The sequence below is a fragment of the Dipodomys merriami genome, unplaced genomic scaffold (assembly GCF_024711535.1).
Source record: "Dipodomys merriami isolate MVZ:Mamm:240054 unplaced genomic scaffold, mDipMer1.0.p SCAF_1040, whole genome shotgun sequence".
NCBI lineage: Eukaryota > Metazoa > Chordata > Mammalia > Rodentia > Heteromyidae > Dipodomys > Dipodomys merriami.
The window spans coordinates 110,912-132,428 of record NW_027202317.1 but is presented as its reverse complement, the minus strand read 5'-3'; the positions used below and the strand labels follow the sequence as shown (position 1 = coordinate 132,428).

Here is a 21,517-nt window from a genome sequence, read left to right as displayed (position 1 = left end):
TGTGTTCCCCGCTGTGTCCCCCGCTGTGTCCCCCGAGTTGCCCCCCTCTGTGTCGAAGATGTGTCCTGCTGTGTCCCCGCTGTGTCCCGCTGTGTCCTGCTGTATCACGCTGTGTCCTACCGTGTCCTCGCTGTGTCCTCCGCAGTGTTCTGGTGTGTCCCGCTGTGTCCACGCTGTGTTCCGCTGTTTCCCCGCGGGGTCCCCGCTGTGTCCCCGCTGTGTCCCCATGTGTTCCCCGCTGTGTCCCCCGCTGTGTCCCCCGCTGTGTCCAAGATGTGTCCCGCTGTGTCCCCGCTGTGTCCCGCTGTGTCCCCACTGTGTCCCACTCTGTCCTGCTGTGTCCCACTTTGACCCCCTGTGTTCCCCGCAGTGTGGCCTTGTGTCCCGCTGTGTTCTCTCTGTGTCCCCTGCTATGTCCCCGCTTTGTCCAACGCTGTGTCCCGCTGTGTCCCCCGATGTGTCTTGCAGTGTCCCGCGTTGTCCCGCTGTGTCCTCCGCTGTGTACCCCACTGTGTCCCGCTGTGTCCCCCGCTGTGTCTCGCAGTTGGCCGCTGTGTGCGCTCTGTGTCCCCCGCTGTGACCCCGCTGTGTCCCGCTCTGTCCCCGCTCTGTCCCACGCTGGATCCCGCGGTGTCTTCAGCTGTGTCCCATGCTGTGTCCTGCTGTGTACCCTCTGTTTCCCCAGCTGTGTCCCGCTGGGTCCCTGCTGTGACCCGCTCTGTCATACGCTGTGTCCCGCTCTGTCCCCCACTGTGTTCCGCTGTGTCCCGCTGTGTCCTTGCTGTGTCCCCGTAGTCTCCCGCTGTGACTCACGGTGTGTCCCGCTGTGTCCCGCTGTGTCCCCCGCTTTGCTCCCCGCTTTGCCCCGCTGTGTCCCGCTATGTCCCGTTGTGTCCCGCTGTGTTCTCTCTGTGTCCGCCGCTGTGTCCCGCGATGTCCCCTGCAGTGTCCCCCGCTGTGTCCCGCTAAGACCACGCTTTGTCCCGTTGTGTCCCTCTGTGTCCTCTGCTGTGTCCCCGATGTATCCTCGCTGTGTCCCCACTCTGTATCCCGCTGTGTCCAGCTTTGTCCCCGCTGTGTCCCGATGTGTCCCCGCTGTGTCCAGCTGTGTCCCCGTTGTGTCCCCGCTGTATCCCGCTGTGTCCCGCTGTGTTCTCTCTGTGTCCGCCACTGTGTCCCGCTATGTCCCCTGCAGTGTCCCCCGCTGTGTCCCGTTGAGACCACGGTTTGTCCCGCTGTGTCCCGCTGTGTCCTCTGCTGTGTCCCCGCTGTATCCTCGCTGTGTCCCCACTCTGTCCCGCTCTGTATCCCGCTGTGTCCAGCTGTGACCCCGCTGTGTCCCGATGTGTTCCCCGCTGTGTCCCCCGCTGTGTCCAAGATGTGTCCCGCTGTGTCCCTGCTGTGTCCCGCTGTGTCCCCGCTGTGCCTCCACTGTGCCCCACTCTGTCCAGCTGTGTCCAACTGTGACCCCCTGTGTCTCCCGCAGTGTGCCGTTGTGTCCCGCTCTGTCCCGCTCTGTCCCGCTGTGTCCTGCTGTGTCCTCGCTGTGTCACCCTATGTGTCCCCGTTGTTTCTCCGCTGTATCCCTCTGTGTCCTGCTGTGTTTTCTCTGTGTCCCCCGCTGTGTCCCCGTTGTGTCCGACGCTGTATCCCGCTGTTTCCCGCTGTGTTCTCTCTGTGTACCCCGCTGTGTCCCGCTATATCCCCCGCAATGTCCCCCGCTGTGTCCCCCTGCTTCCCACGCTGTGTCCCGCTGTATCACCGCTGTGTCCCCGCTGTGTCCCCGCTGTGACCGACGCTGTGTCCCGCTGTATCCACCGATGTGTCTCGCAGTGTCCCACTTTGTCCGCTCTGTCCCCCGCTGTGTCCCCCGCTTTTTCCCGCTGTGTCCCCTGCTGTGTCTCGCAGTGTCCCGCTGAGTCCTCGCTGTGTCCCCGCTGTGTCCCTCCGTGTATCCCGCTTTGTCAGCTGTGTCCCCCGATGTGTCCTTCTGTGTCCCGCTGCGTCCCCTGCTGTGTCCCGCTGTGTCCCCGCTGTGTCCCCGCTGTGTCCTCGCTGTGTCCCGCTGTGTCCTCACTGTTTCCTCCACTGAATCCCGCTCTGTCCCCCGCTGAGTCCCCCGCTGTCTCTCGCTGTGTCCCCCGCTGTGTCCCGCTGTGTCCCCTGTGTCCCCTCTGTGTCCCGCTGTGTCCCCGCTCTGACCCACGCTGGATCTCGCGGTGTCCTCAGCTGTGTCCCGCTGTGTCCCATGCTGTGTCCCGCTGTGTCCCCTCTGTGTCCCCCGCTGTGTCCCGCTGGGTCCCTGCTGTGACCCGCTCTGTCCCACGCTGTGTCCCGCTGTGTCCCCCACTGTGTTCCGCTGTGTCCCGCTGTGTCCCCGCTGTGTCCCCCGCTTTGTTCCCCGCTTTGTCCCGCTGTGTCCCGCTATGTCCCGTTGTGTCCCGCTGTGTCCTCTCTGTGTCCCCCCCAGTTTCCCCCGCGGTGTCCCCCCCTGTGTCCAACTGTGTTCCCCGCTGTGTCCCCCGCTGTGTCCCTCTGTGTCACCAGCGGTGTCCCCGCTGTGTCCCACTGTGTCCCGCTGTGTCCTTCTGTGTCCCGGCTGTGTCCCACTGTGTCCCCCGCTGTGTCCTGCTCTGTCCCCGCTGTGTCCCGCTGTGTCCCGCTGTGTCACCGCTGTGTCTCTGCTGTGTTCTGATGTGTCCCGTTTTATCCCCGCTGTATCCCGCTGTGTCCCGCTGTGTTCTCTCTGTGTCCCCTGCTGTGTCCCGCTATGTCTCCCGCAGTGTCCCCTGCTGTGACCCACTGTGTCCCACGCTGTGTCCCGTTGTGTCCCGCAGTGTCCTCTGCTGTGTCCACGCTGTGTCCTTGCTGTGTCCCCGCTGTGTCCCGCTCTGTATCCCGCTGTGTCCAGCTGTGTCCCCTCTGTGTCCCGCTGTGTTCCCCGCTGTGTCCCCCGCTGTGTCCCCCGCGGTGCCCCTCTCTGTGTCAAAGATGTGTCCTGCTGTGTCCCTGCAGTGTCCTGCTGTGTCCTGCTGTATCACGCTGTGTCCTACCCTGTCCTCGCTGTGTCCCCCGCAGTGTCCTGGTGTGTCCCGCTGTGTCCACGCTGTGTCCCGCTATTTCCCCGCGGGGTCCCCGCTGTGTCCCCGCTGTGTCCCGATGTGTTCCCCGCTGTGTCCCCGCTGTGTCCCGCTGTGTCCCCACTGTGTCCCACTCTGTCCCGCTGTGTCCCACTTTGACCCCCTGTGTCCCCCGCAGTGTGGCCTTCTGTCCCGCTGTGTCCCAGCTGTGTCCCCGCTGTGTACTGCTGTGTCCCCGCTGTGTCCCACGCTGTGTCCTGCTGTGTCCCCCTATGTGTCTTGCAGTGTCCCACGTTGTCCCGCTGTGTCCCCCGCTGTGTCTCGCAATTTGCCACTGTGTGCGCGCTGTGTCCCCCGCTGTGACCCCGCTGTGTCCCACTGTGTCCCCGCTCTGTCCCACGCTGGATCCCGCGGTGTCTTCAGCCGTGTCCCATGCTGTGTCCCGTTGTGTCCCCTCTGTTTCCTCCGCTGTGTCCCGCTGGGTCCCTGCTGTGACCCGCTCTGTCATACGCTGTTTCCCGCTCTGTCCCCCACTGTGTTCCGCTGTGTCCTTGCTGTGTCACCGTAGTCTCCCGCTGTGACTCACGGTGTGTCCCGCTGTGTCCTGCTGTGTCCCCCGCTTTGCTCCCCGCTTTGGCCCGCTGTGTCCCGCTATGTCCCGTTGTGTCCCGCTGTGTCCTCTCTGTGTCCCCCCCTGTTTCCCCCGCTGTGTCCCCCGCTGGCTCCCACTGTGTCCCCCGCTGTGTCCTGCTGTGTCACCAGCGGTGTCCCCACTGTGTCCCACTGTGTCCCGCTGTGTCCTTCTGTGTCCCGGCTGTGTCCCACTGTGTCCCCCACTGTGTCCTGCTCTGTCCCCGCTGTGTCCCGCTGTGTCACTGCTGTGTTCCGCTGTGTACCGTTGTGTCCTCGCTGTATCCTGTTGTGTCCCGCTGTGTTCTCTCTGTGTCCCCCACTGTGTCCCGCTATGTCTCCCTCAGTGTCCCGCTGTGTCCCACGCTGTGTCCCGTTGTGTCCCGCTGTGTCCTCTGCTGTGTCCCCGCTGTGTCCTCACTGTGTCCCCGCTGTGACCCGCTCTGTATCCCGCTGTGTCCAGCTGTGACACCGCTGTGTCCTGATGTGTTCCCCGCTGTGTCCCCCGCTGTGTCCCCCGCTGTGCCCCCCTCTGTGTCGAAGATGTGTCCTGCTGTGTCCCCACTGTGTCCCGCTGTGTCCTGCTGTATCACGCTGTGTCCTACTGTTTCCTCGATGTGTCCCCGCAGTGTCCCTGTGTGTCCCGCTGTGTCCCTTCTTTGTCCCGCTGTTTCCCTCGGTGTTCCCCCTGGGTCCCCGCTGTGTCCCACGCTGTGTCCCGCTGTGTACCCCTATGTGTCTCGCAGTGTCCTGCTTTGTCCCGCTCTGTCCCACGCTGTGTCCCCCGCTGTAACCCGCTGGATCCCCCATTGTGTCTAGCAGTGTGCTGCTGTTTCCTCGCTCTGTCCCCTGCTCTGTCCCGCTGTGTCCCCCTCTGTGTCCCGCTGTGTCCCGCTTTGTCCCGCTGTGTCCCCTGTGTCCCCGCTGTGTCCCGCTTTGTCCCGATGTGTCCCGCTGTGTCCCGCTTTGTCCTCGCTGTGTCCCCGCTGTGATCCGCTCTGTATGCCGCTGTGTCCAGCTGTGTCCCCGCTGTATCCCGCTGTGTCCCGCTGTGTTCTCTCTGTGTCCGCCGCTGTGTCCCGCTATGTCCCCTGCAGTGTCCCCCGCTGTGTCCCGCTGAGACCACGCTTTGTCCCGCTGTGTCCCGCTGTGTCCTCTGCTGTGTCCCCGCTGTGTCCTCGCTGTGTCCCCGCTCTGTCCCGCTCTGTATCCCGGTGTGTCGAGCTGTGTCCCCGCTGTGTCCCGATGTGTTCCCCGCTGTGTCCCCCGCTGTGTCCCCCGCTGTGTCCAAGATGTGTCACGCTGTGTCCCCGCTGTGTCCCGCTGTGTCCCCGCTGTGCCTCCACTGTGTCCCACTCTGTCCAGCTGTGTCCCACTGTGACCCCCTGTGTCCCCCGCAGTGTGCCGTTGTGTCCCGCTGTGTCCCCGCTGTGTCCCCGCTGTGTACTGCTGTGTCCCCGCTGTGTCCCCCCTGTGTCCCCGCTGTGTCCCACGCTGTGTCCCGCTGTGTCCCCCGATGTGTCTCGCAGTGTCCCGCGTTGTCCCGCTCTGTCCCCCGCTGTGTCACACGCTGTGTCCCGCTGTGTCCCCCGCGGTGTCCCGCAGTTTGCCGCTGTGTGCTCGCTGTGTACACCGCTGTGTCCCCCGCTGTGTCCCGCGGTGACCCACTGTGTCCCCTGTGTCCCAGCTGTGTCCCGCTGTGTCCCCGCTCTGTCCCACACTGGATCCCTCGGTGTCCTCAGCTTGGTCCTCTGTCTCCCATGCTGAGTCCCGCTGTGTCCCCTTTGTGTCCTGCTCTGTATCCCGCTGTGTCCAGCTGTGTCCCCGCTGTGTCCCGATGTGTTCCCCGATGTGTCCCCCGCTGTGTCCCCTGTTGTGCCCCCCACTGTGTCGAAGATGTGTCCAGCTGTGTCCCTGCTGTGTCCCGCTGTGTCCTGCTGTATCACGCTTTGTCCTATTGTGTCCTCGCTATGTCCCCAGCAGTGTCCAACTGTGTCACGCTGTGTCCCCGTTGTGTCCCGCTGTTTCCTCGCTTTGTTCCCGCTGTGTCCCCGCTGTGTCCCACGCTGTGTCCCGCTGTGTCCCCCTATGTGTCTCGCAGTGTCACGCTTTGTCCCGCTGTGTCCCCCGCTGTGTCCCCCGCTGTAACCCGCTGTGTCCCCCGCTGTGTCTCGCAGTGTGCCGCTGTGTCCTCACTCTGTCCCTTGCTGTGTCCCGCTGGGTCCCCGCTGAGTCCCCCGCTGTGTCCCTCTGTGTCCCCTGTGTCCCCTCTGTGTCCCGCTGTGTCCCGATGTGTCCTGCTGTGTCCCGCTTTGTCCTCGCTGTGTCCCCGCTGTGTCCCGCTCTGTATGCCGCTGTGTCCAGCTGTTTCCCCGCTGTGTCCCGCTGTGTCCCAGCTGTGTCCTGCTGTGTCCCCGTTGTTTCCCCGCTGTATCCCGCTGTGTTCTCTCTGTGTCCGCCGCTGTGTCCCGCTATGTCCCCTGCAGTGTCCCCCGCTGTGTCCCGCTGAGACCACGCTTTGTCCCGCTGTGTCCCGCTGTGTCCTCTGCTGTGTCCCCGCTGTGTACTCACTGTGTCCCGGCTTTGTCCTGCTCTGTATCCCGCTGTGTCGAGCTGTGTCCCCGCTGTGTCCCGATGTGTTCCCCACTGTGTCCCCCACTGTGTCCGCCGCTGTGTCCCCCGCTGTGTCCACGATGTGTCACGCTGTGTCCCCGCTGTGTCCCGCTGTGTCCCCGCTGTGCCTCCACTGTGTCCCACTCTGTCCAGCTGTGTCCCACTGTGACCCCCGGTGTCCCCCGCAGTGTGCCGTTGTGTCCCGCTTTGTCCCCGCTGTGTCCCCGCTGTGTCCTGCTGTGTCCCCGCTGTGTCACCCCTGTGTCCCCGCTGTGTCCCACGCTGTGTCCCACTGTGACCCGCTGTGTCTCCTGTGTCCCCGCTGTGTCCCGCTGTGTCCCCGCTCTGTCCCACGCTGGATCCTGCGGTGTCCTCAGCTGTGTCCCGCTGTGTCCCATGCTGTGTCCCGCTGTGTCCCCTCTGTGTCCCCCGCTGTGTCCCGCTGGGTCCCTGCTGTGTCCCGATCTGTCTCACGATGTGTCCCACTCTGTGCCCCGCTGTGTCCCGCTGTGTCCCTGCTGTGTCCCCCGGTGTGTCCCGCTGTGTCCCGCTGTGTCCCCCGCTTTGTTCCCCGCTTTGTCCCGCTGTGTCCCGCTATGTCCCGATGTGTCCAGCTGTGTCCTCTCTGTGTCCCCCCCTGTTTCCCCCGCTGTGTTCCCCGCTGTGTCCCACTCTGTCCCCCGCTTTGTCCCCCGCTGTGTCCCGCTGTATCACCAGCGGTGTCCCCGCTGTGTCCCACTGTGTCCCGCTGTGTCCTTCTGTGTCCCGGCTGTGTCCCACTGTGTCCCCTGCTGTGTCCTGCTCTGTCCCCGCTGTGTCCCGCTGTGTCCCGCTGTGTCACCGCTGTGTCACTGCTGTGTTACGCTGTGTCCCATTTTTGTCCCCACTGTATCCCACTGTCTCCCGCTGTGTTCTCTCTGTGTCCCCTGCTGTGTCCAGCTATGTCACCCGCAGTGTCCACCGCTGTGTCCCGCTGTGTCCCACGCTGTGTCCCGTTGTGTCTCGCTGTTACCTCTGCTGTGTCCCCGCTGTGTCTCCGCTGTGTCACTGCTGTGTCCCACTTTGTCACGTTCTGTCCCTGCTGTATCCCGCTGTGTCCCGCTGTGTTCTCTCTGTCCCCCGCTATGTCAATGTTCTGTCCCCGCTGTATCCCTCTGTGTCCCGCTGTGTTCTCTCTGTGTCCCCTGCTGTGTCCCGCTATGTCTCCGCAGTGTCCCCCGCTGTGTCCCGCTGTGTCCCACGCTGTGTCCCATTGTGTCCCGCTGTGTCCTCTGCTGTGTCCCCGCTCTGTCCACTGCTGTGTCCCGGCTGTGTCCTGCTCTCTATCCCGCTGTGTCCAGCTCTGTCCCAGCTGTGTCCCGATGTATTCCCCGCTGTTTCCCCGATGTGTCCCACTGTGTCTCGCTCTGACCTCCGTAGTGTCCCGGTGTCTCCCGCTGTGTCCCCGCTGTGTCCTGCTGTGTCCCGCTGTGTCCCCGCTGTGTCCCTGCTGTGTCCCTTCTGTGTCCCATGCTGTGACCCGCTGTGTCCCCCTATGTGTCTCGCAGTGTCCCGCTTTGCCCGCTCTGTCCCCCGCTGTGTCCCCTGCTGTATCCCGCTTTGTCCCCCGCTGTGTTTCGCAGTGTGCCGCTGTTTCCTCGCTCTGTCACCCGCTATGTCCCGCTGTGTCCCCGCTGTGTCCCCCACTGTGTCCCGCTGTGTCCCGCCGTGTCCCCTGTGTCTCTGCTGTGTCCCGCTGTGTCCCGCTGTGTCCTGCTGTGCCCCGCTGTGTCCTCTCTGTGTCCCTGCTGTGTCCCGCCTTGTATCACGCTGTGTCACGCTGTGTCCCCCCATGTGTCTCTGCTGTGTCCCGCTGTGTCCCGCTGTGTCCTGCTGTGTCCCGCTGTGTCCTCTCTGTGTCCCCGCTGTGTCCCGCCTTGTATCACGCTGTGTCACGCTGTGTCCCCCCATGTGTCCTGCTGTGTCTCGCTGTGTCCCCCGCTGTGTCTCGCTGGGTCCCGCTGTGTCCCGCTGTGTCCCGCTGTTTCCTCGCTGTGTCCCTGCTGTGTCCCTCCATGTATCTCGCTGTGTCAATCTGTGTCCCCCGATGTGTCCCGCTGTGTCCCGCTGTGTCCCCCGTTGTGTCCCGCTGTGTCCCCGCTGTTTCCCCGGTGTGTCCTGCTTTGTCCCGCTGTGTCTCACTGTGTCCTCGCTGTGTCCCCCGCTGTGTCCCACTCTGTCCGCCGCTGTGTCCCCCGCTGTGTCTCGCTGTGTCCCGCTGTGTCCCCCTCTGTGTCCCGCTGTGTCCCGCTGTGTCCCCCTCTGTGTCCCGAAGTGTCCCCGCTGGGTCCTGCTGTGTCACAGCTGTGTCCCCGCTGTGTCCCTGGCTGTGTCTCGATGTGTCCCCGCTGTTTCCCTCGCTGTGTCCCCGCTGTGTCCCCCACTCTGTTCCCCGCTGGGTCCCACTGTGTCCTCTGCTGTGTCCCGCTGTTTCCCACGCTGTGTCCCGCTGTGTCCCCTGTGTCCCCGCTGTGTCCCACTGTGTCCCAATGTGTCCCGCTGTGTCCCCATGTGTCCTCGCTGTGTCCCCGCTGTGTCCCACCGTGTATCCCGCTGTGTCAAACTGTGTCCCCCAATGTGTCCCGCTGTGTCCCCCTGTGTCCCGCTGTGTCCCGCTGTGTCCTGATATGTCCCTGCTGTGTCCTGCTGTGTCCCAGCTGTATCCCCGCTGTGTCCGTCGCTGTGTCCTGATGTGTCCCCTCTGTGTACCCCGCTGTATCTCTCTGTGTCCCCCGCTATGTTCCGCTGTGTCGCCAGCTGTGTCCCCCTGTGTGCTGCTGTGGCCCGCTGTGTCCCCCGCTGTGTCCCGATGTGTCCCCGCTGTGTCCTGCTGTGTCCAAGCTGTGTCCCCACTGTGTCCCCCGCTGTTTCCCGATGTGTCCCCGCTGTGTCCCCCACTGTGTCCCGCTGTGTCCCCCGCTTTGCCCCGCTGTGTCCTGCTATGTTCTGCTGTGCCCACTGCTGTGTCCCGCTGTGACCCCGCTGTGTCCCGCTGTGTCCCCCGCTGTGTCCCCCCCTGTGTCACCACTGTGTCCCCCTGTGTTCCACTGTGTCCTCGCTGTTTCCCGCTGTGTCCCGCTGTGTACATGGCTGTGTCCCCGACTGTGTTCCGCTGTGTTCTGCTGTGTCCGGTGGTGTCTTGATTTGTCCCCCGCAATGTCCCCGGCTGAGTCCCCGCTGTGTCCCTGGTGTGTCCCGCTGTGTCCTCCCTGTGTCCCCCGATGTGTCCCGCTATCTGTCCCTCAGTGTCCCCCGCTGTGTCACACTGTGTCCCGCTGTTTCCTCGCTGTGTCGTCCGCTGTGTCCCGCTGTGTCCTCGCTGTGTCCCTGCTGTGTCCCCCCTGTGTCCCGCTGTTTCCTCGCTGTTTCCCCCGTTCAGTCCCGCTGTGTCCCCGCTGTGTCCAGATGTGCCCTCGCTGTGTTCCCCGCTGTGTCCAGCTGAGTCCCTGGTGTGTCCCGCTGTGTTCCCCGCTCTGTCCCCCGCTGTGTTCCGCTGTGTTCCCCTCTGAGTCCTGCTGTGTCCCGCTGTGTCCTCCGCTGTATCCCCGCAGTTTCCACACTGTGTCCCGCTGTGTTCCGCTGTGTCCCGTGGTGTCCTGCTTTGTCCCCCGCTGTGTCCCCCGCTGAGTCCCGATGTGTCCGGCTGTGTCCCGCTGTGCACCGCTGTGTCCTCACTATGTCCCCCGCTGTGTCCCCACTAAGTCCCACGGTGTGTACCTCTGTGTCTCCGCTGTGTCCCGCTGTGTCCCATGCTGTGTCCCGCTGTGTTCCTACAGTGACCCGGCTGTGTGCCCGCTGTGTCCCGCTGTGTCCCCGCTGTGTCACATGCTGTGTCCCGTTGTGTCCCCAGCTGTGTCCCGCTGTGTCCCTACATTGTCCCCGCTGTGTCCCGCTGTGTATCTCGCTGTGTCTCCCGCTGTTTCCCTCTGTCTCCCCGCTGTGTCCCGATGTTTCCCGCTGTGTCCCAGCTGTGTCCCCTCTGTGTCCCCCGCTGTGTCCCACTGTGTCCCCCGCTGTGTCCCGCTGTGTGCCGCTGTGTCCCCCTGTGTCCCCTGCTGTGTCCCGATGTGTCCCTGCTGTGTCCTGCTGTGTCCAAGCTGTGTCCCCGCTGTTTCCCCCGCTGTGTCGCTATGTGTCCCCGCTGTGTCCCCCACTCTGTCCCCAGTTGGTTCCTGCTCTCTCCTACGCTGTGTCCCGCTGTGTCCCGCTATTTCGCCACTGTGTCCCCCGCTGTGTTCCCGATGTGTCCCACTGTGTCCCGCTGTGTCCCGCTGTGTCCTCGCTGTGTCCCCCGCAGTGTCCCGCTGTATCCCGCTGTTTCCCCCTGTGTCCCCTCTGTGTCCTGCTGTGTCCCCCGCTGTGTCCCGCTGAGTCCCCCATTGTGTCCCCGCTGTGTCCCATGCTGTGTCCCGCTGTGTTCCCTCTGTGTCCCCCGCTGTGTCCCGCTGGGTCCCCGCTGTGTCCAGCTGTGTCCCACGCTGTATCCCGCTGAGTCCCCCGCTGTGTCCTGCTGTGTCTCAGCTGTGTCCCCGCTGTCTCCCGCTTTGCCCCCCCTTGTGTCCCGCTGTGTCCCGCTGTGTCCTGCTGTGTCCCGCTATGTCCTGCTGTGTCCCGCTCTGTCCTCTCTGTGTCCCCCCTGTATCCCCCTCTGTGCCGCCGCTGTGTCCCGCTGTGTCCCCCGCTGTGTCCCCCGCTGTGTCCCGCTGTGTTCTCTCTGTGTCCTCCACTGTGTCGCGCTATGTCCCCCACAGTGTCCCCCGCTCTGTCCCGCTGTTTCCCACGCTGTGACCTACTGTGTCCCGCTGTGTCCCGCTGTGTCCTCGCTGTGTCCCACGCAGTGTCCCGCTGTGTCCCGCTGTGTCCCCGCTGTGTCTCCGCTGTGTCCTGATGTGTCCCCGCTGTTTCCCCGCTGTGTCCCCGCTGTGGCCCACGCTGTGTCCCTCTGTGTCCACCTATGTGTCTCTCAGTGTCCCGCTTTGTCCCGCTCTGTCCCCCGCTGTGTCGCCCGCTTTGTCCCGCTGTGTCTCCCGGTGTGTCCCGCTGTGTCCTCGCTGTGTTTCCGCTGTGTCCCGATGTGTCCCGATGTGTCCCCCGCTGTGTCCCGCTGTGTCCCCCGCTGTATCCCGGTGTGTCCCGCTGAGTCCCCGCTATGTCCCCCGCTGTGTCCCGAAGTGTCCCCACTGTGTCCCCCGCTGTGTCCCGCTGTGTCCCCGCTGTGTCCCCGCTCTGTCCCCGGCTGGTTCCCGCTCTGTCCTCCGCTGTGCCCCGCTGTGTCCCGCTCTGTGTCCCACTGTGTCCCCTCTGTGTCCCCCTCAGGGTCCCGCTGGGTCCCCGCTGTATCCTGCTCAGTCCCGCAGTGTCCCGTTGTATCCTGCTTTGTCCTCGCTGTGTCCTCGCTGTGTCCCCGTTGTGTCCCGAAGTGTCCCCGCTCTGTCCCCCGCTGTGTCCCTTCTGTGTCCCCCGCTGGGTCCTGATGTGTCCCCTCTCTGTCCCCCGCTCTATCCCGCTGTGTCCCCGCTGTGTCCCCCGGTCTGTCCCCCGCTGGGTCCCGTTGTGTCCTCGCTGTGTTCCCCGCTGTGTCCCCATTGTGTCCCCGCTGTATCCCGCTGTGTCTCACTGTGTTCTCTCTGTGTTCCCTGCTGTGTCCCCGTTGTGTCCACGCTGTATCCCGCTGTTTCCCGTTGTGTCCCCGCTGTGTCCCCCGCTGTGTCCCGCTATATCCCCCGCAGTGTCCCCCGCTATGTCCCGCTATGTCCCGCTGTGTCCCCCGCTGTGTCCCTCGCTGTGTCCTGCTGTGTCCCCTTCTTGTTCCCCTGTGTCCCGCTGTGTCCCCGCTGTGTCCCCGCTGTGTGCCGCTGTGTCCTCGCTTTGTCCCCTGCTGTGTCCCGCTGTGTCCCGATGTGTTCCCTGCTGTGTCCCCACTGTGTCCCTGCTGTGTCCCTCTGTGTCCTAGTTGTGTCCCGCTGTGTCCCCGCTGTGTCCCCACTGTGTCCTCGCTGTGACCCCGCTGTGTCTCCGCTTTGTCCCGCGGTATCCCCGCTGTGTCCTGCTGTGTCCGCGCTGTGTCTCCCTCTGTGTCCCGCTGTGTTCCGCTGTGTCCCCCGCTGTGTCCCGCTGTGTCCCACTGTGTCCCGCTGTGTCCTGCTGTGTCCTCACTTTGTCCCCGCTGTGTCCCGCTCTTTATACCGCTGTGTCCAGCGGTGTCCTCGCTGTGTCCCGATGTGTATCCCGCTGTGTCCCGTGCTGTGTGTCCCGCTGTGTCCCCCGCTTTGTCTATACTGTGTCCCGCTGTGTTCCCGCTGTGTCCCCGCTGTGTCCCCACTGTGTCCTGCTGTGACCCGGCTGTTTCCCACTGTGTCCCACGCTGTGTCCTGCTGTGTCCCACGCTGTGTCCTGCTGTGTCCCCGGTTTGTCCCGCTGTGTCCTCGCTGTGTCCCCCGCATTATCCCGCTGTGTCCCGCTGTGTCTCCGCTGTGTCACCGCTGGGTTCCGCTGTGTCCCGCTGTGACACCACTGTGTCCCGCTGTGTCCCGCTGTTTCCCCCTTCTGTCCCTGCTGTGTCTCGCTGTGTCCCCGCTGTCCCCAGCTGTGTCCCCCTGTGCACTGCTGAGTTCCCCGCTGTGCGCCGGTGTTTTCCTGCTGTGTCTCCTTGTGTCCCCCGCTTTGTCCCCCGCTGTGTCCCGATCTGTCCCTGCTGTTTCCCCCGCTGTGTCCCGCTCTGTCCCCCGCTTTGTCCCGCTGTGTCCCGTTGTGTCCCGCTGTGTCCAGTCTGTGTCCCCCGCTGTGTGCTGCTCTGTCCCCACAGTGTCCCGCTGTGTTCCCCGCTGTGTCCTGCTGTGTCCCCCGCTGTATCCCGCTGTGTCCAGCTGTGTCCCCGCTATGTCCCGATGTATTCCCGCTGTGTCCCCCGCTGTGTCCACTGCTGTGTCCCCCGCTGTGTCCAAGCTGTATCCCGCTTTGTCCCCGCTGTGTCCCGCTATGTCCCCAAGGATTCCCGCTGTGTCCCGGCTGTGTCCCACTGTGTCCCACCTTGTGTCCCGCAGTGTCCCCCGCTTTGTCCCGCTGTGACCCGCTGTTTCCCCACTGTGTGCCCCGCTGTGTCCCTGCTGTGTCTCACTATGTCCCGCTGTTCCGGCTGTGTCCCCGCTGTGTCCCCGCTGTGACCCCCGCTGTGTCCCGCTCTGTCCCCGCTGTGTCCTGCTGTGTCCCCGATGTCCCCCGGTGTGTCCCTGCTGTTGCCCGCTATGTACCCCATTGTGTCCCGCTGTGTCTCACTGTGTCCCGCTGTGTCTCTGCTGTGTCCCCGCTGTGTCTCGCAATGTCCCCGCTGTCCTCCGCTGTGTCCCCGCTGTGTAAAGTTGTGTCCCGCTGTGTGGCCGCTGTGTCCCACCTGTGTCCCGCTGTGTCCTGCTGTGTCCCCCGCTGTGTCCTCCGCTGTGTCTGCGCTGTGTGCCTGCTGTGTCCCGCTGTGTCCCCCACTGTGTCCCCGCTGTTTCCCCCCCTGTGTCCCGATGTGTCATCGCGCTGTCCCTAGCTGTGTCCCGCTGTGTACCCGCTGTGTCCTGCTGTGTCCCTGCTGTGTCCCACTTTGTACCCGCTGTGTCTCGTTGTGTCCCCCTCTGTGTCCCCGCTGTGTCCCGATGTGTCCCCGCGCTGTCCCCTGTTGTGTACCCTCTGTGTCCCCAGCTGTGTCCCGGTGTGTCCCTGCTGTGTCCCACGCTATGTACCCGCTGTGTCCCCGCTGTGTCCCGCTGTGTCCCCCGCTGTGTCCTGCTGTTTCCCCGATTTCCCCGCCTGTGTCCCCGCCTTGTCCCGCTGTGTCCCCGCTGTCCCCCGCTATGTCCACCTGTGTCCCCCGCTGTGTCCCCCTGTTTCCCCAATGTCCCCAGGTGTGTCGCCGCTGTGTCCCCCTGTGAAGCTGCTGTTTCCCCGCTTTGTAACGCTGTGTCCCCCGCTGTGTCCCCCGCTGTGTCCCACACTGTGGCCCACTGTGTCCCCGCTGTCCCCTGCTGTGTCCCGCTGTTTCCCCACTGTCCCCCGGTTTGTCACCACTGTCCCCGACTGTGTACCCCGCTGTGTCTCGATGTGTCCCGCTGTGTCCCACTGTGTACCGCTGTGTCCACACTGTGTCCCCCGCTTTGTCCCCACTGATTCCCACGGTGTGTCCCGCAGTCTCCGCTGTGTGCTTGCTGTGTCCCGCTGTGTTCCGCTGTGTCCACACTGTGTCCCGCTGTGTCCCCTGCTGTGTCCCGCTGTGTCCTGCTGTGTCCCCGTTGTATCCCCCACTGTGTCCCGCTGTGTCCCCCTGTGTCCGGCTGTGTCCCCTGCTGTGTCCCTGCTGTGTCCCCGCTGTGTCCCTGATGTGTCCCCGCTTTGTCCCACTGTGTCCTCGCTGTGTCACCCGCTGTTTCCTGCAGTGTCCCCGGCTGTGTCCCCCGCTTTGTCCTGCTGTATACCCGGGTGTGTCCCCGTCGTGTCTCGCTGTGTCCCCGCTGTCCCCAGCTGTGCCCCCTGTGCCCCGATGAGTTCCCTGCTGTGTCCCGGTGTGTCCCTGCTGTGTCTCCTTGTGTCCCCCGCTGTGTCCCCCGCTGTGTCCCGCTCTGTCCCCCGCTGTGTCATGCTGTGTCTCGCTCTGTCCCCCGCTTTGTCCCGCTGTGTCCCGTTCTGTCCCGCTGTGTCCCGTCTGTGTCCCCCGCTGTGTCCTGCTCTGTCCCCGCAGTGTCCCGCTGTGTTCCCCGATGTGTCCTGCTGTGTCGCCCGCTGTGTCCCGTTGTGTCCCGCTGTGTCCCCGCTGTGTCTTGCTGTGTCCTCGCTGTGTCCCCGCTGTGTCCCGCTCTGTATCCCGCTGTGTCCAGCTGTGTCCTCGCTGTGTCCCGATGTATTCCTGCTGTGTCCCCGGCTGTGTCCCGATGTGTCCTCGGTGTGTCTGCCGCTTTGTAGCGCTGTGTCCCCTGCTGTGTCCCGCTGTGTCCCCGATGTGTCACGCAGTATCGCGCTGTGTCACGCTGTGTTCCCCGAGGTGTCCCGTTGTGTCCCGCTGTGCTCTCCGCTGTGTCCCGCAGTGTCCCCGCAGTGTCCACACTGTGACACGCTGTGTCCCCCACTGTGTCCCCCGCTCTGTCCAGCAGTGTCCCCCGCTGTGTCCCACTGTGTCCCACTGTGTCCTCCACTGTGTCCCGCTGTGTTCCATGCTGTGTCCCGCTGTGTCCCCTCTGTGTCCCCTGCTTTGTCCCGCTGGGTGCCTGCTGTGTCCCGCTGTGTCCCCGCAGGGTCCCCGCTGTGTCCCACGCTGTGTCCCGCTGTGTCTCGCAGTGTCCCGATTTGTCCCGCTCTGTCCCCTATTGTGTCCCCCGCTGTGTCCCGCTGTGTCCTCCGCTTTGTCCCCCGCTGTGTCCCGCTGTTTCCCCGCTGTGTCCTGTGCTGTGTCCCGCTGTGTCCTCGCTGTGTCCCTGCTGTGTCCCCCCTGTGTCCCGCTCTGTCGTCGCTGTTTCCCCCTTGTGTCCCGCTGTGTCCCCCGCTGTGTCCCCGCTGTGTTCCACTGTGCTCTCGCTGTGTCCCACGCTGTGTCCCATTGTGTCATCGTTGTGTTCCCCACTGTATGGAGCTGTGTCCCCCGCTGTGTCCCACTGTGTCCCCTCTGTGTCCCCGCTGTGTCTCGCTGTGTCCCCTCTGTGTCCCCGCTGTGTCACGCTGTGTCGCCCGCTGTGTCCAGCTGAGTCCCCGCTGTGTCCCGCGGGGTCCCACTGTGTCCTCCGCTGTGTCCCGCTGTGTCCCGGCAGTTTCCCCACTGTGTCCCGCTGTGTTCCGCTGTGTTCCGTGGTGTCCTGCTTTGTCCCCCGCTGTGTCCCCCGCTGAGTCCTCGCTGTGTTCCGCTGTGTCCCCCACTGTGTCCCGCTCTATCCCCCGCTGTGATTCCTGCTTGGTCACCGCTGGGTCCCGCTGGGTCCCGCTGTGTCCCGCTGTGTCCCCCACTGTGTCCCGCTGTGTCCCTGCTGTGTCCCGCTGTGTCCCCGCTGTGTCCCGCGCTGTGTCCCCTGCTGAGTCCCAGCTGTGTCCCCACTGTGTCCCGCCGTGTCCTCCCTGTTTCCCCCGCTGTGTCCCGCTCTATCCCCCGCTGTGATTCCCACTTTGTGCCTGCTGTGTCACGCTGTGTCCGGCTGTGTCCCGCTGTGTCCCCCTCAGTGTCCCGTTGTGTCCCTCTGTGTCTTCGCTTTATCCCCCACTGTGTCCCGCTGTGTCCCGCTATGTCCCGCTGTGTGCCCCGCTGTGTCCAGCTGTGTCCCCGCTCTGTCCCGCTGTGTCCCGCTGTGTTCCCCGCTTTGTACCCGCTGTGTCTCTCGCTGTGTCCCGCTGTGTCCCCGCTGTGTCCCGCTGTGTCCCCGCTGTGTCCCCGCTGTGTCACCCGCTGTGTCCTGCTCTGTCCCTGCTGTGTCCTGCTGTGTCCCCACTGTCCCCCGGTGTGTCCCTGCTGTTCCCCGGTATGTACCCCACTGTGTCCCGTTGTGTCCCGTTGTGTCCCGTTGTGTCCTCGCTGGGTCCCCCTCTATGTCCCCACTGTGTCCCCCGCTGTGTCCCGTTATATCCCGCTGTGGCCCCCGCTGTGTCCCTGCTGTGTCCCGCTGTGTCCCGCGCTGTGTCCCGTTGTGTCCCCGCTGTGTCTCCTGCTGTATCCCGCTGTGTCCCACTGTGTCCCCGCTGTGTCCCGCGCTGTGTCCCCTGCTGACTCCCAGCTGTGTCCCCGCTGTGTCCCGCCGTGTCCTCCCTGTTTCCCCCGCTGTGTCCCGCTCTATCCCCCGCTGTGATTCCCGCTTTGTGCCTGCTATGTCACGCTGTGTCCCGCTGTGTCCCGCTGTGTCCCCCTCAGTGTCCCGTTGTGTCCCTCTGTGTCTTCGCTTTATCCCCCACTATGTCCCGCTGTGTCCCCAGCTGTGTCCCCTGCTGTGTCCCGCTATGTCCTGCTATGTCCCGCTTTGTGCCCCGCTGTGTCCAGCTGTGTCCCCGCTCTGTCCCGCTGTTTCCCGCTGTGTTCCCCGCTTTGTACCCGCTGTTTCTCACCCTGTGTCCCGCTATGTCCCCCACTGTGTCCCGCTGTGCTCCCCGCTGTGTCCCGCTGTGTCCCATCTGTGTCCGCGCTATGTGGCCCACTGGGTCCCGCTGTGCTCCCCGCTGTGTCCCCGCTGTGTCCCAGGTATGTCTCGCTGTGTCCTGCTGTGTCCTCCGCTGTGTTCAGCTGTGTCCCGCTGTGTCCGGCTGTGTCCCGATGTGTCCTCGCTGTGTCCCCCGCTGTGTCCCGCTGTGTCCCCGCTGTGTCCCGCTGTGTCCCCACAGTGTCCCCACTGTGTTCCGCTGTGTTCCGCTGTGTCCTGTGGTGTCCTGCTTTGTCCCCTGCTATGTCCCCCGCTGAGTCCCCGCTGTGTCCCGCTCTGTCCCCCGCTGTGTCTCCCGCTTTGTCCCCACTGTGTCCCGCTGTGTCCCGCTGTGTTCCCCTCGGTGTCGTGTTGTGTCCCTCTGTGTCCTCGCTGTATCCCCCACTGTGTCTCGCTGTGTCCCCAGCTGTGTCCACTGCTGTGTCCCGCTGTGTCCCGCTATGTCGCGCTGTGTGCCCCGCTGTGTCCCGCTGTGTCCCCGCTCTGTCCCGTTGTGTTCCCCGCTGTGTACCCGCTGTGTCTCTCACTGTGTCCCGCTGTGTCCCCTCTGTGTGCTGCTGTGTCCCCGCTGTCCCCAAGTGTGTCCCTGCTGTTCCCTGCTATGTACCCCACTGTGTCCCGCTGTGTCCCCGCTCTGTCCCGCTGTGTCCCGCTGTGTTCCCCGCTGTGTACCCGCTGTGTCTCTCGCTGTGTCCCGCTGTGTCCCCGATGTGTCCCGCTGTGTCCCCGCTGTTTCCCCCGCTGTGACCTGCTCAGTCCCCGCGGTGTCCCGCTGTGTCCCCCACTGTGTCCCCCTTTATCCCCCGCTGTGATTCCCGCTTTGTCACCGCTGTGTCCCGCTGTGTCCCGCTGTGTTCCCCACTGTGTCCCGCTGTGTCCCCGCTGTGTCTCCCTGTGTTCCTGCTCTGTCCCCACTGTGTCCCACTCTGTGTCCCCTGCTGATTCCCCGCTGTGTCCCCGCTGTGTCCCGCTGTGTCCTCCCTGTGTCCCCCGCTGTGTCCCGCTCTATCTGCCGCTGTGATTCGCGCTTTGTTCCTGCTGTGTCCTGCTGTGTTCCGCGGTGTCCCGCTGTTTCCCACTGTGTCCTCGCTGGGTCCCCCTCTATGTCCCCACTGTGTCCCCCGCTTTGTCCTGCTGTGGCCCCGCTGTGTCCCGCTGTGTCCCTGCTGTGTCCCTGCTGTGTCCCGCTTTGTCCCCGCTGTGTCACCTGCTGTGTCCCGTTGTGTCCCGAGCTGTATCCCACTGTGTACCCGCAGTGTCCCCGCTGGGTCCCGCTTTGTCCCGAGGTGTCCCGCTTTGTCCCCCGCTGTATCCACCGCTGAGTCCCCGCTTTGTCCCTGCTGTGTCCCGCTGTGTCCCGCTGTGTTCCCCTCGGTGTCGCTTTGTGTCCCTCTGTGTCCTCGCTGTATCCCCCATTGTGTCTCGCTGTGTCCCCAGCTGTGTCCCCTGCTGTGTACCGCTGTGTCCCGCTATGTCGTGCTGTGTGCCCCGCTGTGCCCCGCTGTGTCCCCGCTGTGTCCCGATGTGTCCCGCTTTGTTCCCTGCTGTGTACAAGCTGTGTCTCTCGTTGTGTCCCGCTGTGTCACCACTGTGTCGCGCTGTGTCCCCGCTGTTACCCGCTATGTACCCCACTGTGTCCCGCTGTGTCCCGCTGTGTCCCGTTGTGTCCTCGCTGGGTCCCCCTCTATGTCCCCACTGTGTCCCCCGCTGTGTCCCGTTGTGTCCCGCTGGGGCCCCCCGCTGTGTCCCGCTGTGTCTCCGCTGTGTCCCTTCTGTGTACTGCTGTGTCCCGCTATGTCCCGGGCTGTGTCCCGTTGTGTCCCCGCTGTGTCTCCTGCTGTATACCGCTGTGTCCAGCTGTGTGCCCCTGTGTCCCGCTGTGTCCGCTGTCTCCTCGCTTTGTCCCCCGTTGTGTCCCGGTGTGTCCTGGCTGTGTCCCCAGCTGCGACCCGCCGTGTCACCGCTGTGCCCCCTGCTGTGTCCCGCTGTGTCCCCACAGTTTCCCCGCTGTGTCCCGCTGTGTCCCGTGGTATCCCGCTTTATTCCCCGCTGTATCCACCGCTGAGTCCCCCCTTTGTCCCCGCTGTGTCCTGCTGTGTCCTACCTGTGTCCCCTGCTGTGACCCGGTCTACCCCTGCTGTGTACCCCGCTTTGTCCCTGCTGTGTCCCGCTGTGTCCCGCTGTGTTCCCCACTATGTCCCGTTGTGTCCCCAGCTGTGTACCCTGCTGTGTCCCGCTGTGTCCCTGCTGTATCGACGCTGTCCCCCGCTGTGTCCCACGCTGTGTCCCGCTCTGTCCCCGCTGTGTCTCGCTGTGTCCCGCTGTGTCCCCGCTGTGTCCCACTGTGTCCCCACTGTGTCCCGATGTGGTCCTGCTGTGTCCCCGCTGTGTCCCCTGCTGTGTCCCCCGCTGTGTCCCCGCTGTGTCCCCTGCTGTATCTCTCGCTGTGTCCTTGCTGTGTCCCGCTGTGTCCCGCTGTGTCCCCCCTCTGTCCCACACTGTGTCCCGCTGTGTCCATGCTGTGTCCTGCTGTGTCCCCCGCTGTGTCCCGCTGTGTCGCGCTGTGTCCCCCGCTGTGTCCCTGCTGTGTTCCCGCTGTGTCCCGATGTGTCCTGCTGTGTCACTCTGTGTCCCGCTCTGTCCCCGCTGTGTCCCACTTAGTCCCGCTTTGTCCCCGCTGTGTCCCGCTGTGTCCCCCTCTCTGTCCCCCGCTGTGTCCGGCTGTGTCCCCTGCTGTGTCCCGCTGTGTCCCTCTGTGTCCCGCTGTGTCCCCCGATTTGTCCCGCTCTGTCAACGCAGCGTCCCCTCTGTGTCCCGCTGTGTCCCACTTTGTCCCCTGGTGTCCTGCTTTGTCCCCCACTGTGTCTCCCACTGAGTCCCCTCTGTGTCCCCGCTGTGTCCCGCTGTATCCTCGCTGTGTCCCCCCCCTCTCTCCCGGTTTGTCTCCCGCTGTGTCCTGCTGTGTCCCGCTGTGTCCTCGCTGTGGCCCCAGCTGTGGCCTGCTGTGACCCCGCTGTGTCGCGCTGTGTCCCAGCTGTGTCTGCGTTATGTCCCCCACTGTGTCCCGCTGTGCTCCCCGCTGTGTCCCCGCTGTGTCCCAGCTATGTCGCGCTGTGTCCTGCTGTGTCCCCCGCTGTGTCCCGCTGTGTGCCGCTGTGCCCCCACTGTGTCCCGCTGTGTCCCCGCTGTAACCTGCTGTGTCCCCGCTGTCCCCCGGTGTGTCCCTGCTGTTCCCCGCTATGTACCCCACTATGTGGCGCTTTGTCCCGTTGTGTCCCGTTGTGTACTCGCTGGGTCCCCCTCTATGTCCCCACTGTGTCCCTCGCTGTGTCTCGTTGTGTCCCCCTGTGACCCCCGCTGTGTCCCTGCTGTGTCCCTCTGTGTCCCCGCAGTTTCCCCACTGTGTCCCGCTGTGTTCTGCTGTGTCCCATGGTGTCCCGCTCTATCCCCCGCTGTAATTCCCGCTTTGTCCCGGCTGTGTCCCTCTGTGTCCTCCCTGTGTCCCCCGCTGTGTCCCTCTCTATCCCTCGCTGTGATTCCCGCTTTGTCCCTGCTGTGTCCCGCTGTGTCCCGCTGTGAACCCCTCCGTGTCCCGTTGTGTCCCTCTGTGTCCTCGCTATATCCCCCACTGTGTCCCGCTTTGTCCCCAGCTGTGTCCCCTGCTGTGTCCCCTCTCTGTCCCGCTGTGTCCCGCTGTGTAACCACTGCTTAGATCGCTGTGTCCCAATGTGTCACCGCTGTGTCCCGCTGTGTCCCCGCTGTGTCCCCCGCTGTGACCTGCTCTGTCCCCGCTGTGTCCTGCTGTGTCCCCGCTGTCCCCTGGTGTGTCCCTGCTGTTCCCCACTATGTACCCCACTGTGTCCCGCTGTGTCCCACTGTGTCCCGTTTTGTCCTCGCTGGGTCCCCCTCTATGTCCCCACTGTGTCCCCCGCTGTGTCCCGTTGTGTCCCGCTGTGGCCCCCGCTGTGTCCCTGCTGTGTCTCCGCTGTGTTCATGCTGTGTCCCGCT

General features: G+C 64.6%; 1 protein-coding gene across 1 annotated transcript in view; it reads left to right on the top strand.

Annotated features, from left to right (window-relative positions):
- LOC138811144 (keratin-associated protein 16-1-like) overlaps positions 1-21,221 on the top strand; it is an 88,375-nt gene extending 67,154 nt beyond the window's left edge. Inside the window, exons 8-12 of the mRNA XM_069998788.1 lie at positions 14,780-14,928; positions 15,218-15,445; positions 17,289-17,324; positions 19,452-19,538; positions 21,160-21,221. Coding sequence (XP_069854889.1) covers positions 14,780-14,928; positions 15,218-15,445; positions 17,289-17,324; positions 19,452-19,538; positions 21,160-21,221 — 562 coding nt within the window. The remainder of the gene's footprint in view (positions 1-14,779; positions 14,929-15,217; positions 15,446-17,288; positions 17,325-19,451; positions 19,539-21,159) is intronic.
- The last annotated feature ends 296 nt before the right edge of the window (positions 21,222-21,517 follow it).